This window comes from Crinia signifera, chromosome 7 (assembly GCF_055691185.1).
Source record: "Crinia signifera chromosome 7, ASM5569118v1, whole genome shotgun sequence".
Classification (NCBI taxonomy): Eukaryota; Metazoa; Chordata; class Amphibia; order Anura; family Myobatrachidae; genus Crinia; species Crinia signifera.
This window is the reverse complement of record NC_139223.1, coordinates 158,621,973-158,643,662: the sequence shown is the minus strand read 5'-3', so window position 1 is coordinate 158,643,662 and position 21,690 is coordinate 158,621,973. Positions and strand designations below refer to the sequence as shown.

Here is a 21,690-nt window from a genome sequence, read left to right as displayed (position 1 = left end):
TTCCACTGTGCAACAGCAGCAACCACAGTGCACAGTCCTTCTCAATGCTCCTGAAGTCCAGCAGCTACACCTGTGCTATACCTTCCACTGTGCACAGTCCCTCTCACTGCTCCTGAAGTCCAGCAGCTACACCTGTGCTATACCTTCCACTGTGCAACAGCAGCAACCACAGTGCACAGTCCTTCTCACTGCTTCTGAAGTCCAGCAGCTAGACCTGTGCTATACCTTCCACAGTGCACAGTCCTTCAAACTGCTCCTGAAGTCCAGCAGCTACACCTGTGCTATACCTTCCACTGTGCAACAGCAGCAACCCCAGTGCACAGTCCTTCTCACTGCTCCTGAAGTCCAGCAGCTACACCTGTGCTATACCTTCCACTGTGCAACAGCAGCAACCACAGTGCACAGTCCTTCTCACTGCTCCTGAAGTCCAGCAGCTACACCTGTGCTATACCTTCCACTGTGCAACAGCAGCAACCACAGTGCACAGTCCTTCTCACTGCTCCTAAAGTCCAGCAGCTACACCTGTGCTATACCTTCCACTGTGCAACAGCAGCAACCACAGTGCACAGTCCTTCTCACTGCTCCTGAAGTCCAGCAGCTACACCTGTGCTATACCTACCACTGTGCAACAGCAGCAACCACAGTGCACAGTCCTTCTCAATGCTCCTGAAGTCCAGCAGCTACACCTGTGCTCTACCTTCCACTGTGCAAAAGCAGCAACCACAGTGCACAGTCCTTCTCACTGCTCCTGAAGTCCAGCAGCTACACCTGTGCTATACCTTCCACTGTGCAACAGCAGCAACCACAGTGCACAGTCCTTCTCACTGCTCCTGAAGTCCAGCAGCTACACCTGTGCTATACCTTCCACTGTGCAACAGCAGCAACCACAGTGCACAGTCCTTCTCACTGCTCCTGAAGTCCAGCAGCTACACCTGTGCTATACCTTCCACTGTGCAACAGCAGCAACCACAGTGCACAGTCCTTCTCACTGCTCCTAAAGTCCAGCAGCTACACCTGTGCTATACCTTCCACTGTGCAACAGCAGCAATTACAGTGCACAGTCCTTCTCACTGCTCCTGAAGTCCAGCAGCTACACCTGTGCTATACCTTCCACTGTGCACAGTCCCTCTCACTGCTCCTGAAGTCCAGCAGCTACACCTGTGCTATACCTTCCACTGTGCAACAGCAGCAACCACAGAGCACAGTCCCTTTCACAGCCCAGAAACTTCACACCATCCTCCTCCAATAGTAGCATCTGATACAGTCACAGGTATGGTGTCTTTCTCCCCTAGTAGCATCTGATACAGTCACAGTTGCAACGTCCTCCTCCCCTAGTAGCTGCTGATGCAGTCAAAGGTGTAACGTCCTCCTCCCCTAATAGTGTCTGATACAGTCACAGGTGCAGCAGCCTCCTCCCCTAGTAGCTGCTGATGCAGTCACAGGTGCAGCATCCTCCTCCCCTAATAGTATCTGATACAGGTACAGTGTCCTCCTCCCCTAGTAGCATCTGACAGTCACAGGTGCAGCGTCCTCCTCTCCTAGTAGTGTCTGATACAGTCACAGGTACAGTGCCCTCCTCCCCCCTAGTAGCATCTGATACAATCATAGGTGCAGCATCCTCCGCCCCTTGTAGTGTCTTATACAGGTACAGTGTCCTCCCCCCTAGAAGTGTCTGATACGGGTATAGGGTCCTCCTCCCCTAGTAGCATCTGATAGTCACAGGTGCAGCGTCCTCCTCTCCTAGTAGTGTCTTACAGTCACAGGTACAGTGTCCTCCTCCCCTAGTAGCATCTGATACAATCACAGGTGCAGCATCCTCCTCCCCTAGTAGTGTCTGATACAGTCAAAGGTGCAGTGTCCTCCTCCCCTAGTAGCATCTGATACAGGGGCAGCATCCTCCTCCCCTAGTAGGGTCTGATAAAGTCACAGGCAGAGTGTCCTCCTCCCCTAGTAGTGTCTGATACAGGTGCAGGATCCTCCTCCTTAGTAGTGTCTGATACAGGGGCAGTGTCCTCCTCCCCTAGTAGCGTCTGATACAGTCACAGGTGCAGCGTCCTCCTCCCCTAGTAGGGTCTGATACAATCACAGTTGCAGCGGCCTCCTCCCCTAGTAGTGTTTGATGCAATCACAGGTGCAGCATCCTCCTCCCCTAGTAGTGTTTGATACAGTCACAGGTGCAGCGGCCTCCTCCCCTAGTGGTGTCTGATACAGGTACAGGGTACTCCTCCCCTAATAGCACCTGATACAGCCACAGGTGCAACCTCATACCCTAGTAGTCTCTTATACAGGTGCAGGTGCATTGTCCTCCTCCTCTAGTAGGTTCTGATACAACTAGCAAACAAGGTTTAGGATAAGACCTATGAAGGCGCAATGCTGCCTGAGGATATGTACTTTACCCGGTTATCACCAAATAACCAACAAAACTATACAACATACAAGATTGGGAATTTCCAAGTCTCTGGCGCAAAGGCTTGAAAACGATGGATCTAGAGGTTTTCAGGGATCTCCAAAGTTCTCAAGGGGATTTCTCAAAAAAACAAAGAAAGAGAATATCAGTAATGATACTGACTATTCAAGAATCAAGTGTGGATCACAGGGAGGAGATGAATAGATGGGCGTACCCCACTCACGGTAAGTAGCTCTATGTACAGGTACGTAGCGGTTTCTTTGCCTTTGTCTCTCCTTCTTTCTTCTTTTTTTCTTCTTTTCTCCTTCTTTTTTTCTTTCTTCTTCTTTTGTTTTCTTTGATTTCTTGAACCGGATGGTTTTTCACTCAGTGGTTTATGTAAAAATGTGGAAGTAAAGAATCAGGGTTAGTGCATTCGGTCAGAAGTTTCTCTAAACACCCCGTGCAGGTAGGAAGTGGTGATGCTCGTACCTTACTCACCCGAAAGAAGAGTAAGATACTTATATAAAGGTATCTTTGTGGGTGTATATAGCCAAGGGAAGAATAAAAGTGCGTACCGCACTTACGTGTCTTTATGATTAGTATCCACCCGTAGCGTGTGCTTGGCTTGAGATATAGGTTCCGATGTCACCGTCGGGACCGATTTTTCTCAGTTGAAGTGTACATAGGTAGGTAAAAATAATAATACAATATAAGTGAGTGAACTAAAATATTAAATGACCTCTATATAGAGAGGATAAGTGATGACAGGAAGGTGCCTTCAAGATAGAGAGAGGTACTGGTAGCGTACCGTGACTCACACTGTGATGTGTGGATAAATTCCCATAAAGGTTTCTTTTTTGAAGGAGGAGTTTCACCGCTTATAGTGTTTATACATAAATCACATATGTACCCTAGAGATTTTCCCTGAGCAAAGGATATGCGTACCAGGACTTACAATGAAGTAAGTATGTCTCCACCTATCGCGGTTTCTTTTGCTCACAATGGAGATCCCCAAAGATATTCTTAGCCGAAAGGAAAGCGGTGAAACTCCTCCTTCAAAAAAGAAACCTTTATGGGAATTTATCCACACATCACAGTGTGAGTCACGGTACGCTACCAGTACCTCTCTCTATCTTGAAGGCACCTTCCTGTCATCACTTATCCTCTCTATATAGAGGTCATTTAATATTTTAGTTCACTCACTTATATTGTATTATTATTTTTACCTACCTATGTACACTTCAACTGAGAAAAATCGGTCCCGACGGTGACATCGGAACCTATATCTCAAGCCAAGCACACGCTACGGGTGGATACTAATCATAAAGACACGTAAGTGCGGTACGCACTTTTATTCTTCCCTTGGCTATATACACCCACAAAGATACCTTTATATAAGTATCTTACTCTTCTTTCGGGTGAGTAAGGTACGAGCATCACCACTTCCTACCTGCACGGGGTGTTTAGAGAAACTTCTGACCGAATGCACTAACCCTGATTCTTTACTTCCACATTTTTACATAAACCACTGAGTGAAAAACCATCCGGTTCAAGAAATCAAAGAAAACAAAAGAAGAAGAAAGAAAAAAAGAAGGAGAAAAGAAGAAAAAAAGAAGAAAGAAGGAGAGACAAAGGCAAAGAAACCGCTACGTACCTGTACATAGAGCTACTTACCGTGAGTGGGGTACGCCTATCTATTCATCTCCTCCCTGTGATCCACACTTGATTCTTGAATAGTCAGTATCATTACTGATATTCTCTTTCTTTGTTTTTTTGAGAAATCCCCTTGAGAACTTTGGAGATCCCTGAAAACCTCTAGATCCATCGTTTTCAAGCCTTTGCGCCAGAGACTTGGAAATTCCCAATCTTGTATGTTGTAAGGTTCTGATACAGTCACAGGTACAGCATCCTCCTCCCCTAGTAGCATCTGCTAGTCACAGGTGTGGCGTCCTCCTCCCCTAGTAGCATCTGATACAGGTACAGGGTCCTCCTCCTCTAGTAGCATCTGATACAGTCACAGTTGCCGTGTCCTCCTACCCTAGTAGGGTCTGATACAGTCACAGTTGCAGCATCCTATTTTCTTTGTGACATCATTGTTCACTTACCGACCAGATCTTCTCCAGTTGCTCACACACACCTGACACCCCAGAGAATGCTGGGGATCCCTGAAGCATCTCTATAAATATACATCCTGCACCCCTGTAGGAAACATATTCAGAAATGATTGACAGATGGTCCATGGGCTGAATAAAATTGACAGTTATCCCTTCCCTACTAACTACTGACAAGTAGACAACATAAAAAAGCAGCCAATTTAAATTGATTAAAAACCGTATTTTAACAAGACAGACACATAACATTTCATATGACAAGTACAATAAACAATAAAAAAACATGTCACAGCAGTAAGATGAGCACAGCAGTAAGTTGAGCACATACAGTAGCTCCGCCCCCAACAAACCACGTAGCACCGCCCCCCGTGTTTTGATTGGCCCACAGGCCAAGTAATCAAACACAATGGATGACCATCGATATGTAAAAATATCGATGGTCATCCATTGCATAGTTTAGCACTTTCGATGGCCAGTTGCAGAATTGCCATTGATGGCAACCATCGATGGCAATGGCAACAATGGCCATCCCTAGCTGTCAGTGCCTACCTGTGGCTATTTTCCCCAGAGAGTGCAGGAGGGTGCTTCAGCCAGCTACATACTGTACAGCCTGGGAGGAGCTCGCAGCAGCTCCCCCTAGTGCAGGGCTGGGCAATTGCGGCCCTCCAGATGTTGATGAACTACACATCCCAGGATGCTTTGCATTAGTTTTGCTAAAACTGATGCAAGGCATGCTGGGATGTGTAGTTCATCAACATCTGGAGGGCCGCAATTGCCCAGCCCTGCCCTAGTGTCACCTGGCTGCCAGCTCAATCTGTGTGAGTAGAGAAGGCAGCTTCTGTGCCTCAGCCCCTCCATCTGCGAAAGTAAAAAATTAAAACTGCGGGGATAAATCAGTGGGCAGCAGGGGACAATGGAGAAGCGCCCCCTAAAGACCAAAAACCCAGTGTCAGCTGACTCCATTGCCTCCTGCAGTTCCGCCACTGGGTGACACGTCAATACATTTTTGTCTGTCGCATGAGAATGGAGAAAGTTGGGAGTTATGGGCCTGTCAGACTGGAACAGTAGGCGCATGGAGGGGGCAGAGAGACTTGATCCAGGTCCTACTCACGAAATCTGGAGTAAGATGGGCACAGCAGAAACTATAGGTTAGCGCACCTTAGGAGAATCATTGGTGCTCTAGCAGTGGTCGATGTCCAATGGAAAGAAGAGTACATTATGGCTAGCGCTGACGTATCAACACTGTACACCATAATACAAGAAGAAAAAGGTATTGAGGCCATTAAATTCTATCTAGAAGCTACAGAATACTCTGCAGACCTGAAGGATTTTATTGTAGATGGTATTAGGTTCATCCTTAGAAATAATTATTTCTTTTTTAATGGCCAATACTATTTACAGAAGGTTGGTACTGCTATGGGCACCAGGTTTGCGCCCAGCTACGCAAACCTCTTCATGTCATACTGGGAATCCGAATCCGTATGGCATGGAGGGGAGCTGGGTGCAGGCCTGGTGCTCTGGCGTCGATATATCGACGATGTTTTGTTTATTTGGGACAAGGGATCCGAACAGCTTGAATCCTTCTGTCAAACACTAAATGCCAATGATTGCAACATCAAATTGACATTTGATATAAGTGACAAAGAACTACATTTCCTTGACCTTTGCCTATATATACAGGATGGTAAATTGAATACTAAGGTTTTTCGTAAAGCAACAGACTCCAATAGTCTGATAGAAAAAAACAGTCAGCACCATACAAATTGGCTCGATAGCATCCCTTATGGGCAGCTACTTAGAGTCAAGAGAAATTGCACTGACCCTGAAATTTTCCATGAACAATCAAAGGAAATGGAATCCCGTTTTCTGGAAAAAGGATATTCAAAAGCCATTATTGAGAGGGCAAAAGAAAGGGTTGATCAAACCCCAAGAGAATCTCTTATCCTTCAAGACAGGAAGGAAAAAGAGAAGGATGAAAGCACACAATGGTGTTTTATTAGCCAATACCACTGTCAATATAGGGAAGTTGAAAGAATTTTCAAAATAAACTGGAAGATCCTATTTAAGAGATCCAGTTATTGGCTCCAAATTACCTCCTGCTCCTAAGTTTATCTATCGTCGCTCCAAAACTATTAAAGACACCATAGTACGCAGCGCCTTGGACATACCTAAAAGGAGCAGTATTCGGAGCCAGGGTTTTCACCGGTGTGGGACTTGTCATATATGTCGATGCACTAAGGGCCCGAGTAAAATTAAAGACTTTACAGTGAAAAATACGACTTATCCCTTAAAGGATTTCATGACATGTAATTCCCGGAATGTGGTATATGCTGTGGAGTGCGAATGCGGCCTGGTCTATGTGGGCAAAACCACCAGAAGCCTCAAGACCAGGCTGTATGAACATGTAAACAACATAAGAAAGGGGTTAGAAAGTCATACCCTCTCGGCACATTTCAAAAAAAGTCACCATTCAGACCCCAGACACATTAAATCATTTTGGGGCATAGAACAAATCAATCCTAATTGGAAATGTAATGATGTAGAAGTGCGTCTCGCAAAAACTGAGATGCACTGGATATATAAACTAAAAAGTTTGGTTCCTGGTGGTCTGAATGGTGACTTTGAGTTGAAGTGGTTTTTGTAAAATTTAAGCACCTGTCACTTTAACTCATTAGTGCAATATTTTAAACACGTTTATATTATGTAGTTTTAATTGATTCATTGCCATTTATATCGTTTGGCTCTTAAACCTATGAATTCATGTTTTTATTTATTTATATATGTGATATATCTTTTCTCCCTGTTATATCGCATGAAATAAGCGGACATTATTCCAATATGTCCGTGCGCTCCAGCAAAGAAGGAAGTACACATTGTGCTGGAACGCAAACAACACATGACAACGCGGGAGACATATTCAAGCCGGACTTTTGATGACGACTTCCGCTATTGAGGACTATGCAAACGAGCGCACCTCGCGATCGCGTCACTTCCGGTCCGGACAAACGGAGAAATCACCTGTCCTTAATGTTTTTTTGATTTGAACGGGGGGATAAAAGGTCCGCCCCGCTCGATGTTGACACAACGCTTCTGAAGAAGGGCTTTGGAAGCCCGAAAGCGCGCTTAAGCATTTTGTCATCACCGATCGATCCGGACGTGGGACACCTGTACTTGGATGCCTGTACCTGTATTGTGACCTGCTTGCCGGATTCTGCTATCCCGGAACGGGTGATATGCTGTTTTAACTTTTTACTATTGTGAGTGCACTTAATAAAACTTTGTTACATTTTTATTCCGACTATATTGCACTATTTGAGCTTCTATTCCCATCAGACTTACAAGGGAGCACAGGAGGAATTCCACCTCAATAAAAAGACCTTGCTACATGCCCATATATGTTGGATCTATGTGAGTGAACTGAGTAAAATCAATCTATCTCCATCAACATATTATATTGCACTATGGTCTTTTTTTCTCTCTGTTTTTTGTCTTAAACAATCCAGATCAACTGTTCATACACGATTTAATTCAATATTGTGTGAATTTACCGCCATCGCCAGTGGGTATACCTATCTTTTTTCTATGTAGTGGTCAGGGCCTGATAAAAGGATCCAGGTGCTCTAGGCTTATACACATGTAGCTCCCTTTGTATTCCTGCTAAACACACGTGTATGGGCGCTCAGGGACTCGCCAGTCATACTGCCCATGTGCATGTAATGCTGCTATACACACGTGTATGGGCGCTCAGGGACTCGCCTGTCATACTGCCCATGTGCATGTAATGCTGTTATACACACGTGTATGGGCGCTCAGGGACTCGCCTGTCATACTGCCCATGTGCATGTAATGCTGCTATACACACGTGTATGGGCGCTCAGGGACTCGCCTGTCATACTGCCCATGTGCATGTAGTGCTGCTATACACACGTGTACGGGCGCTCAGGGACTCGCCTGTCATACTGCCCATGTGCATGTAATGCTGTTATACACACGTGTATGGGCGCTCAGGGACTCGCCTGTCATACTGCCCATGTGCATGTAATGCTGCTATACACACGTGTATGGGCGCTCAGGGACTCGCCTGTCATACTGCCCATGTGCATGTAGTGCTGCTATACACACGTGTACGGGCGCTCAGGGACTCGCCTGTCATACTGCCCATGTGCATGTAGTGCTGCTATACACACGTGTATGGGCGCTCAGGGACTCGCCTGTCATACTGCCCATGTGCATGTAATGCTGTTATACACACGTGTATGGGCGCTCAGGGACTCGCCTGTCATACTGCCCATGTGCATGTAGTGCTGCTATACACACGTGTATGGGTGCTCAGGGACTCACCAGTCATACTGCCCATGTGCATGTAATGCTGCTATACACACGTGTATGGGCGCTCAGGGACTCGCCTGTCATACTGCCCATGTGCATGTAGTGCTGCTATACACACGTGTATGGGTGCTCAGGGACTCACCAGTCATACTGCCCATGTGCATGTAGTGCTGCTATACACACGTGTATGGGCGCTCAGGGACTCGCCTGTCATACTGCCCATGTGCATGTAATGCTGCTATACACACGTGTACGGGCGCTCAGGGACTCGCCTGTTATACTGCCCATGTGCATGTAGTGCTGCTATACACATGTGTATGGGTGCTCAGGGACTCGCCAGTCATACTGCCCATGTGCATGTAATGCTGCTATACACACGTGTATGGGCGCTCAGGGACTCGCCAGCCATACTGCCAATGTGCATGTAATGCTGCTATACACACGTGTACGGGCGCTCAGGGACTCGCCTGTCATACTGCCCATGTGCATGTAGTGCTGCTATACACACGTGTATGGGTGCTCAGGGACTCGCCAGTCATACTGCCCATGTGCATGTAATGCTGCTATACACACGTGTATGGGCGCTCAGGGACTTACCAGTCACACTGCCCATGTACATGTAATGCTGCTATACACACGTGTATGGGCGCTCAGGGACTCGCCAGTCATACTGCCCATGTGCTTGTAATGCTGCTATACACACGTGTATGGGCGCTCAGGGACTCACCAGTCATACTGCCCATGTGCATGTAATGCTGCTATACACACGTGTATGGGCGCTCAGGGACTCGCCTGTCATACTGCCCATGTGCATGTAAAGCTGTTATACACACGTGTATGGGCGCTCAGGGACTCGCCTCTAATACTGTCCATGTGCATGTAAAGCTGTTATACACACGTGTATGGGCGCTCAGGGACTCGCCAGTCATACTGCCCATGTGCATGTATTGCTACTAAACACACGTGTATGGGCGCTCAGGGACTCGCCAGTCATACTGCCCATGTGCATATAATGCTGCTATACACAAGTGTATGGGCGCTCAGGGACTCACCAGTCATACTGCCCATGTGCATGTAACGCTGCTATACACACGTGTATGGGCGCTCAGGGACTCACCAGTCATACTGCCCATGTGCATGTAATACTGCTATACACACGTGTATGGGCACTCAGGGACTCACCAGTCATACGGCCCATGTGCATGTAATGCTGCTATACACACGTGTATGGGCGCTCAGGGACCCGCCAGTCATACTGGCCATGTGCATGTAATGCTGCTATACACACGTGTATGGGTGCTCAGGGACTCACCAGTCATACTGCCCATGTGCATGTAATGCTGTTATAAACACGTGTATGGGTGCTCGGGGACCCGCCAGTCATACTGCCCATGTGCATGTAATACTGCTATACAGACGTGTATGGGCGCTCAGGGACTCACCAGTCATACTGCTCATGTACATGTAATGCTGCTATACACACGTGTATGAGCGCTCAGGGACTCGCCAGTCATACTGCCCATGTGCATGTTATGCCGCTATACACACGTGTATGGGTGCTTAGGTACTCACCAGTCATACTGCCCATGTGCATGTATTGCTGCTAAACACACGTGTATGGGTGCTCAGGGACTCGCCAGTCATACTGCCCATGTGCATGTAATGCTGCTATACACAAGTGTATGGACGCTCAGGGACTCGCCAGTCATACTGCACATGTGCATGTAAAGCTGTTATACACACGTGTATGGGCGCTCAGGGACTCACCAGTCATACTGCCCATGTGCTTGTAACGTTGCTATACACACGTGTATGGGCGCTCAGGGACCCGCCAGTCATACTGCCCATGTGCATGTAATACTGCTATACACACGTGTATGGGCGCTCAGGGACTCACCAGTCATACGGCCCATGTGCATGTAATGCTGCTATACACACGTGTATGGGCGCTCAGGGACCCGCCAGTCATACTGGCCATGTGCATGTAATGCTGTTATACACACGTGTATGGGTGCTCAGGGACTCACCAGTCATACTGCCCATGTGCATGTAATGCTGTTATAAACACGTGTATGGGTGCTCAGGGACCCGCCAGTCATAATGCCCATGTGCATGTAATACTGCTATACACACGTGTATGGGCGCTCAGGGACTCACCAGTCATACTGCTCATGTACATGTAATGCTGCTATACACACGTGTATGAGCGCTCAGGGACTCGCCAGTCATACTGCCCATGTGCATGTAATGCTGCTATACACACGTGTATGGGTGCTCAGGGACTCGCCAGTCATACTGCCCATGTGCATGTAATGCTGCTATACACACGTGTATGGGTGCTCAGGGACTCGCCAGTCATACTGCCCATGTGCATGCATACCTCCCAACAGTCCCGATTACAGCGGGACAGTCCCGATTATCAGGGCCTGTCCCGCTGTCCCTCCCGCGGTCGGCAGTGTCCCGCGGTGAGGGGGGCTGTTGGGAGTCCCCCCTGTTGGCTGCTAAGCAGCGGGGAATAAACGCTGTGCGTAGCCAGAATGCTCCAAAATGGGGGCGTGGCCTCGCGGGAGAGCCCCAAGTATAGACCACGCCCCAAAATTAGACCACACCCCCGAATTTTCCCGCGCGGCAGCTGCGTCCCTGCTCGGACTCCTCCAAAGTTGGGAGGTATGTGCATATAATGCTGCTACACTGACAGCCTATATCCGCTGTCACTGAGTCTACTCTGTAGTGCTTGGGCGTCACATGCGTGGCCGGACTGGCCATGTGGGCCGATTTTGCAGTCTGGGCACCGGGCACAACTCCCTCACCCCTATGTCCACATCCCACACGTCCACGTAGCCAACATCAGGCGTTGACTGTGAGCTGACTTAAAAGTCACTCACAGTCAGACTTATTCCCGGGTCCCAGCGCTGCGCCAGTGTCCAGTCTCAGTGTCCGGGAGGCTATAACCGCGGCCGTGTCCCAGCGCTGTGCTGGAGCCTGGAGGCTATAGCCGCGGCCATGTCCCAGCGCTGTGCTGGAGGCTATAGCCGCGTCCGTGTCCCAGCGCTGTGCTGGAGGCTATAGCCGCGGCCGCGTCCCAGCGCTGCGCCGGAGGCAGTTATCTGCTTTACACTGCTGCAGCCAGGTCCCAGCCGCAGCCGGGTCACAGCGCTGATGTGCGCCCGGCTCTTGTGCTTGTCACTGCTGGGCGCCCACATGGTGTCTGCCTGTTTGCAATACCTGCTGCTGGAGCCATACAAGACAGGTAGGATTTAACATTAAATTAGAGAATGTGTCCTGTCCCCCCTGCATTCCCTCTCACACTGCATCCTCTCGCACCCTGTACCCCTCCTCTCACCCTGCACCCACCTTCTAACACTGCATTATACCCCACCCTGCATCTCCCTCCGTCTTACAGTGCATTTCCTCCACCATGCATTCTTTTTCACCCTGCATGCCCATGTGCATGTAATGCTGCTATACACACGTGTACGGGCGCTCAGGGACTCGCCAGTCATACTGCCCATGTGCATGTAATGCTGCTATACACACACACGTGTATGTTTGCTCAGGGACTCACCAGTCATACTGCCCATGTGCATGTAATGCTGCTATACACGTGTGTATGGGCGCTCAGGGACTCGCCAGTCATACTGCCCATGCGCATGTAACGCTTCTATACACACGTGTATGGGTGCTCAGGGACTCGCCAGTCATACTGTCCATGTGCATGTAATGCTGCTATACACATGTGTATGGGCGCTCAGGGACTGGCCAGTCATACTGCCCATGTACATGTAACGCTGCTATACACGTGTGTATGGGCACTCAGGGACTCTCCAGTCATACTGCCCATGTGCATGTAATGCTGCTATACACACACACGTGTATGGGTGCTCAGGGACTCACCAGTCATACTGCCCATGTGCATGTAATGCTGCTAAACACATGTGTATGGGCGCTCAGGGACTGGCCAGTCATACTGCCCATGTACATGTAACGCTGCTATACACGTGTGTATGGGCGCTCAGGGACTCGCCAGTCATACTGAACATGTGCATGTAATGCTGCTATACACACACGTGTATGGGCGCTCAGGGACTCGCCAGTCATACTGCCCATGTGCATGTAATGCTGCTATACACAGGTGTATGGGTGCTCAGGGACTTGCCAGTCATACTGCCCATGTGCATGTAATGCTGCTATACACACGTGTATGGGCGCTCAGGGATTTGCTAGTAATACTGCCCATGTCCATGTAATGATGTTATACACACGTGTATGGGCGCTCAGGGACTCCCCAGTCATACTGCCCATGTACATGTAATGCTGCTATACACATGTGTATGGGTGCTCAGGGACTCACCAGTCATACTGCCCATGTGCATGTAATGCTGCTATACACAAGTGTATGGGTGCTCAGGGACTCACCAGTCATACTGCCCATGTGCATGTATTGCTGCTAAACACACGTGTATGGGCATTCAGGGACTCGCGAGTCATACTGCCCATGTGCATGTAATGCTGCTATACACATGTGTACGGGCGCTCAGGGACTCACCTTCATACTGCCCATGTACATGTAATGCTGCTATACACAGGTGTATGGGCGCTCAGGGACTCACCAGTCATACATCCCATGTGCATGTAATGCTGTTATACACACGTGTACGGGTGCTCAGGGACCCACCAGTCATACTGCCCATGTGCATGTAATGCTGTTATACACACGTGTATGGATGCTCAGGGACTCGCCAGTCATACTGCCCATGTGCATGTAATGCTGTTATACACACGTGTATGCAGTGGCGTAAGTTCGTTCCAGTTGCCCGGAGGTAAGATAAATATTGGTGCCCCCCCAACACACACACACACCGTCTTATATAAATATATGTATGCATGTATGTATGTATGCATGTTATGGATATTATGTTTAAAATAAAGAGAGTGTGACATCTATGGTCCTGCTAGGAGAGGGAGTCAGCCACAGAAGTGATATCAACAGCTTTCAATTAACTGTTTCAAACTCACAGGGGTGGAGAGGTGCCCCCTTGGGAGCAGGAGCCCGGCGGCAGATGACTCCATTGCCTCCCAGAGTTCTGCCTCTGCGTGTATGGGTGCTCAGGGACTCACCGGTCATACTGCCCATGTGCATGTAATTATGCTATACAAATGTGTATGGGCGTTCAGGGACTCCCCAGTCACACTGCCCATGTGCATGTAATGCACACGTGTATGTTATACACACGTGTATGGGTGCTCAGGGACTCGCCAGTCATACTGCCCATGTACATGTAATGCTGCTATACACATGTGTATGGGCGTTCAGGGACTCCCCAGTCATACTGCCCATGTGCATGTAATGCTGCTATACACACGTGTATGGGCGCTCAGGAACTCACCAGTCATACTGCCCATGTGCATGTAATGCTGTTATACACACGTGTATGGGCGCTCAGGGACTCCCCAGTCATACTGCCCATGTACATGTAATGCTGCTATACACACGTGTATGGGCGCTCAGGGACTCGCCAGTCATACTGCCCATGTGCATGTAAGGCTGCTATACACACGTGTATGGGCGCTCAGGGACTCGCCAGTCATACTGCCCATGTACATGTAATGCTGCTATACACACGTGTATGGGCGCTCAGGGACTCACCAGTCATACTGCCCATGTGCATGTAATGCTGTTTTACACACGTGTATGGGCGCTCAGGGACTCACCAGTCATACTGCCCATGTGCATGTAATGCTGTTATACACACGTGTATGGGCGCTCAGGGACTCACCAGTCATACTGCCCATGTGCATGTAATGCTGCTATACACATGTGTATGGGTGCTCAGGGACTCGCCAGTCATACTACCCATGTGCATGTAATGCTGTTATACACACGTGTATGGGCGCTTAGAGACTCGCCAGCCATACTGCCCATGTGCATGTAATGCTGTTATACACACGTGTATGGGCGCTCAGGGACTCACCAGTCATACTGCCCATGTGCATGTAATGCTGTTATACACACATGTATGGGTGCTCAGGGACTCACCAGTCATACTACCCATGTACATGTAATGCTGCTATACACACGTGTATGGGCGCTCAGGGACTCACCAGTCATACTACCCATGTACATGTAATGCTGCTATACACGTGTATGGGCGCTCAGGGATTTGCCAGTCATACTGCCCATGTGCATGTAATGCTGCTATACACACGTGTATGGGCGCTCAGGGACTCACCAGTCATACTGCCCATGTGCATGTAATGCTGCTATACACACGTGTATGGGCGCTCAGGGACTCACCAGTCATACTGCCCATGTGCATGTAATGCTGTTATACACATGTGTATGGGTGCTCAGGGACTCGCCAGTCATACTACCCATGTACATGTAATGCTGCTATACACACACACACGTGTATGGGTGCTCAGGGACTCGCCAGTCATACTGCCCATGTGCATGTAATGCTGCTATACACACGTGTATGGGCGCTCAGGGACTCACCAGTCTAGTGTTCCCGCTAGGCTGTTTTAGCGTGGCGCTGCACCCTGCCCGTTTTTTAAAGGGCAAAATGCGCCCTGCCCCTCTAGCAGCGCCTTGCTAAAACAGCCTGGTGCCTGCCCGACTCCTTGCACGGGGAAGCCCAGCGCCGCCTTAGACGGCGATGCCCGGCGCTTCCCTGGCATCAAGGCACCTTCCCCCAGCATCTTCAGCGCGGCCGGGCCCGCCCACTTTAGTGACGCCGCCGGCGCCCACTTTAGTGACGTCGGCGTCCCGGTCCGCCCACTTTAATGACGTCGGCGGTCCGGGACGGCCCACAAGTGTGCCGTCGACTGCCCTGGCCCGCCCCCCGGCGCCCTGCCCGGCACAATTTCTAGAGGGAACACTACAGTCATACTGCCCGTGTATGGGTGCTCAGAGATTTGCCAGTCATACTACCCATGTACATGTAATGCTGCTATACACACACGTGTATGGGTGCTCAGGGACTCGCCAGTCATACTGCCCATGTGCATGTAATGCTGCTATACACACGTGTATGGGCGCTCAGGGATTTGCCAGGCATACTGCCCATGTGCATGTATCGCAGGTTATACAGTTGGCATGTAGGATCTAATGCTTGAGGTATGTGAAGAAGTGCTACAGATGGGTCTTGTCCCATCTTTGCAGGGGATGGCGCTGGCGTCGCCAGCCGCCATCCCCCGCCAGCGCCATGGCGATGGTGAGAAGGGGACGCGCGCGCACGAGCGGCGCGCGCGTCCCCTTCCGACGGCGCTTCGATCCGTTCCCCCGGGTCCCCGCCGGCTTGCCGGCGGTAACCCGGGGTCCCCGCCGCCTGCCCGCACCCCCCCCTAACCCCCCCTAACCCTGTCCGTCTCCCTGAGGCGGAGACGGACAGGGTTTCCGTCGCGCTAGCGACGGAGACTGAGACGCGCGTGCGCGTGAGACGCACGCGCGTCTCAGTCTCCTCGCTGGCGAGGCTGCTGGCGGGTCGCCAGCGCGTACGTTCTGGCGACCCGCCAGCAAGGATGGGACAAGACCCATCTGTACATTGCCAGCCAGGCAGCCTAAAGCAAAAAATAATAAAAGTAATGGTTCCATCAGTAAGTCACATTGGCACAGTCATCTGGCAGTCACCATAAGAGCTTTACCCCCCACAGTACATCAGGACGGGTGGCCGATAGCAAGCATGGAACAAATTAGGCCTTAATGTTACACAGGAACCATGGTACTGGTGAGCTGATTATCCCACAGAGCAGAGGTAAAATCACCAAATGACTACTACTCCTATCCGTCCTCTCTGACTACCATCTCCAATCTGTCCTCAATGCTGTAGCATACCTCCCAACTTTTGTTATTTGAGGATCGGGACATGCGCGTGGCCAAAAAGGGGGCGTGACCTATGAAAAGGGGGTGAGGCCTTGAGGGATGACGCATCCTAAGGCCATGTCCTCAATTTCTGTCCCTGAATAGATGCTGCATGTATGCGCACAGCGTCCATTCTCTTCAGGCTGGGGGGGGGGGGGGGAGAAACTCCCAACTCCCCCCCACCCACCGCGGGACAATAGCGGCCCCAGGCGGGACGCGGGAACGTTGGAAGGTATGCTGTAGCCTGGTTTGAGTGTTTTGACAGTGATGCAGTGATCTTGCAGGGTTTTGGTATATGGACAGCATCCTGACCGCTGCAGAAATTCTAGTTGTTTAGGTCATAAAATACAGTTCAAAACATCCAACAAATCGTGATCTCACCAGATATCCAGGTCAGATGAATAGTCGGTAGCACCTAGAAGCACATCGGGAGGCCGGTACCAGAGAGTGACCACTTCGGAGGAGTAAGTCTGGCTGGGAATCGACTTCGCTCGTGCAAGACCTGCACACAAACAAGAACAATCACGCAGTTACAGTGCGCACAAACAGGACCACTCACACAGTTACAGTGCACACAAACAGGACCACTCACACAGTTACAGTGCACACAAACAGGACCACTCACACAGTTACAGTGCACACAAACAGGACCACTCACACAGTTACAGTGCACACAAACAGGAACAATCACACAGTTACAGTGCACACAAACAGAACCACTCACACAGTTACAGTGCACACAAACAGGACCACTCACACAGTTACAGTGCACACAAACAGGACCACTCACACAGTTACAGTGCACACAAACAGGACCACTCACACAGTTACAGTGCACACAAACAGGACCACTCACACAGTTACAGTGCACACAAACAGGACCACTCACACAGTTACAGTGCGCACAAACAGGACCACTCACACAGTTACAGTGCACACAAACAGGAACAATCACAGTTACAGAGCGCACAAACAGGACCACTCACACAGTTACAGTGCACACAAACAGGACCACTCACACAGTTACAGTGCACACAAACAGGAACAATCACGCAGTTACAGTGCACACAAACAAGAACAATCACGCAGTTACAGTGAGCACAAACAGGACCACTCACACAGTTACAGTGCACACAAACAGGACCACTCACACAGTTACAGTGCACACAAACAGGACCACTCACACAGTTACAGTGCACACAAACAGGACCACTCACACAGTTACAGTGCACACAAACAGGACCACTCACACAGTTACAGTGCACACAAACAGGACCACTCACACAGTTACAGTGCACACAAACAGGAACAATCACACAGTTACAGTGCGCACAAACAGGACCACTCACACAATTACAGAGCGCACAAACAGGACCACTCACACAGTTACAGTGCACACAAACAGGAACAACCACACAGTTACAGTGCGCACAAACAGGACCACTTACACAATTACAGAGCGCACAAACAGGACCACTCACACAGTTACAGTGCACACAAACAGGACCACTCACACAGTTACAGTGCACAAAAACAGGACCACTCACACAGTTACAGTGCACAAAAACAGGACCACTCACACAGTTACAGTGCACACAAACAGGAACAATCACACAGTTACAGTGCACACAAACAGGAACAATCACACAGTTACAGTGCGCACAAACAGGACCACTCACACAATTACAGAGCGCACAAACAGGACCACTCACACAGTTACAGTGCACACAAACAGGACCACTCACACAGTTACAGTGCACACAAACAGGAACAATCACGCAGTTACAGTGCACACAAACAGGAACAATCACACAGTTACAGTGCACACAAACAGGACCACTCACACAGTTACAGTGCACACAAACAGGAACAATCACACAGTTACAGTGCGCACAAACAGGACCACTCACACAGTTACAGTGCACAAACAGGACCACTCACACAGTTACAGTGCACACAAACAGGACCACTCACACAGTTACAGTGCACACAAACAGGACCACTCACACAGTTACAGTGCGCACAAACAGGACCACTCACACAGTTACAGTGCGCACAAACAGGAACACTCACACAGTTACAGTGCGCACAAACAGGAACACTCACACAGTTACAGTGCGCACAAACAGGAACAATCACACAGTTACAGTGCGCACAAACAGGACCACTCACGCAGTTACACTGCGCACAAACAGGACCACTCACACAGTTCCAGTGCGCACAAACAGGAACACTCACACAGTTCCAGTGCGCACAAACAGGAACACTCACACAGTTACAGTGCGCACAAACAGGAACAATCACGCAGTTCCAATGTGCACAAACAGGACCACTGACCACAGTTACAGTGCGCACAAACAGGACCACTCACACAGTTACAGTGCGCACAAACAGGAACAATCACACAGTTACAGTGCGCACAAACAGGAACAATCACGCAGTTCCAGTGTGCACAAACAGGAACAATCACGCAGTTCCAGTGTGCACAAACAGGAACAATCCCACAGTTACAGTGCACACAAACATGACCACTCACTCAGTTCCAGTGCAATAACAGGACCAATCACACAGTTCCATTGCACAAACAGGAACACTCACGCAGTTACAGTGCGCACAAACAGGACCACTCACGCAGTTCCAGTGCACAAACAGGACCACTCACGCAGTTACAGTGCGCACAAACATGACCACTCACACAGTTACAGTGTGCACAAACAGGACCACTCACACAGTTACAGTGCACACAAACATGACCACTCACACAGTTACAGTGCGCACAAACATGACCACTCACACAGTTACAGTGCAAACAAACATGACCACTCACACAGTTACAGTGCGCACAAACAGGACCACTCACACAGTTACAGTGCACACAAACAGGACCACTCACACAGTTACAGTGCACACAAACAGGACCACTCACACAGTTACAGTGCACACAAACAGGACCACTCACACAGTTACAGTGCACACAAACAGGAACAATCACACAGTTACAGTGCACACAAACAGAACCACTCACACAGTTACAGTGCACACAAACAGGACCACTCACACAGTTACAGTGCACACAAACAGGACCACTCACACAGTTACAGTGCACACAAACAGGAACAATCACACAGTTACAGTGCACACAAACAGGACCACTCACACAGTTACAGTGCACACAAACAGGAACAATCACACAGTTACAGTGCGCACAAACAGGACCACTCACACAGTTACAGTGCACACAAACAGGAACAATCACAGTTACAGAGCGCACAAACAGGACCACTCACACAGTTACAGTGCACACAAACAGGACCACTCACACAGTTACAGTGCACACAAACAGGAACAATCACGCAGTTACAGTGCACACAAACAAGAACAATCACGCAGTTACAGTGAGCACAAACAGGACCACTCACACAATTACAGAGCGCACAAACAGGACCACTCACACAGTTACAGTGCACACAAACAGGAACAACCACACAGTTACAGTGCGCACAAACAGGACCACTTACACAATTACAGAGCGCACAAACAGGACCACTCACACAGTTACAGTGCACACAAACAGGACCACTCACACAGTTACAGTGCACAAAAACAGGACCACTCACACAGTTACAGTGCGCACAAACAGGAACAATCACACAGTTCCAGTGTGCACAAACAGGAACAATCACGCAGTTCCAGTGTGCACAAACAGGAACAATCCCACAGTTACAGTGCACACAAACATGACCACTCACTCAGTTCCAGTGCAATAACAGGACCAATCACACAGTTCCATTGCACAAACAGGAACACTCACGCAGTTACAGTGCGCACAAACAGGACCACTCACGCAGTTCCAGTGCACAAACAGGACCACTCACGCAGTTACAGTGCGCACAAACATGACCACTCACACAGTTACAGTGTGCACAAACAGGACCACTCACACAGTTACAGTGCACACAAACATGACCACTCACACAGTTACAGTGCGCACAAACATGACCACTCACACAGTTACAGTGCAAACAAACATGACCACTCACACAGTTACAGTGCGCACAAACAGGACCACTCACACAGTTACAGTGCACACAAACAGGACCACTCACACAGTTACAGTGCACACAAACAGGACCACTCACACAGTTACAGTGCACACAAACAGGACCACTCACACAGTTACAGTGCACACAAACAGGAACAATCACACAGTTACAGTGCACACAAACAGAACCACTCACACAGTTACAGTGCACACAAACAGGACCACTCACACAGTTACAGTGCACACAAACAGGACCACTCACACAGTTACAGTGCGCACAAACATGACCACTCACACAGTTACAGTGCAAACAAACAGGACCACTCACACAGTTACAGTGCACAAATAGGAACACTCATGCAGTTCCAGTGCACAAACAGGACCACTCACACAGTTACAGTGCACACAAACAGGACCACTCACACAGTTACAGTGCGCACAAACAGGACCACTCACGCTGTTCCAGTGCACACAAACAGGACCACTCACGCTGTTCCAGTGCACACAAACAGGACCACTCATGCAGTTCCAGTGCACACAAACAGGACAACTCACGCTGTTCCAGTGCACACAAAAAGGACCACTCACGCAGTTCCAGTGCACACAAACAGGACCACTCACGCAGTTCCAGTGCACACAAACAGGACCACTCACACAGTTCCAGTGCACACAAACAGGACCACTCACGCTGTTCTAGTGCACACAAACAGGACCACTCACGCAGTTACACTGTGCACAAACTGGAACACATACAGTTACAGTGCGCACAAACAGGAACACATACAGTTACAGTGCGCACAAACAAGACCACTCACACAGTTCCAGTATGCAAACAGGAACACTCACGCTGTTCCAGTGCACAAACAGGAACACTCACGCAGTTCCAGTGCACACAAACAGGAACACTCACGCTGTTCCAGTGCACACAAACAGGAACACTCACGCTGTTCCAGTACAC

At 49.4% G+C, this 21,690-nt stretch overlaps 1 protein-coding gene across 5 annotated transcripts in view; it reads right to left on the bottom strand.

The window, feature by feature from the left end:
• Positions 1 to 21,690, bottom strand: part of CDK15 (cyclin dependent kinase 15) — a 185,744-nt gene that overhangs the window by 46,211 nt on the left and 117,843 nt on the right. For all 5 annotated transcript variants that reach the window (XR_014450834.1, XR_014450833.1, XM_083154091.1 and 2 more), the window contains 2 exons: positions 17,072 to 17,192; positions 4,495 to 4,588 (listed from right to left, as the gene is read on the bottom strand). Coding sequence is in view for 3 of the 5 variants with exons in the window: in XM_083154091.1 (XP_083010217.1) it covers positions 4,495 to 4,588; positions 17,072 to 17,192 (215 nt within the window). In the remaining 2 variants the exon portion in view is untranslated. The remainder of the gene's footprint in view (positions 1 to 4,494; positions 4,589 to 17,071; positions 17,193 to 21,690) is intronic.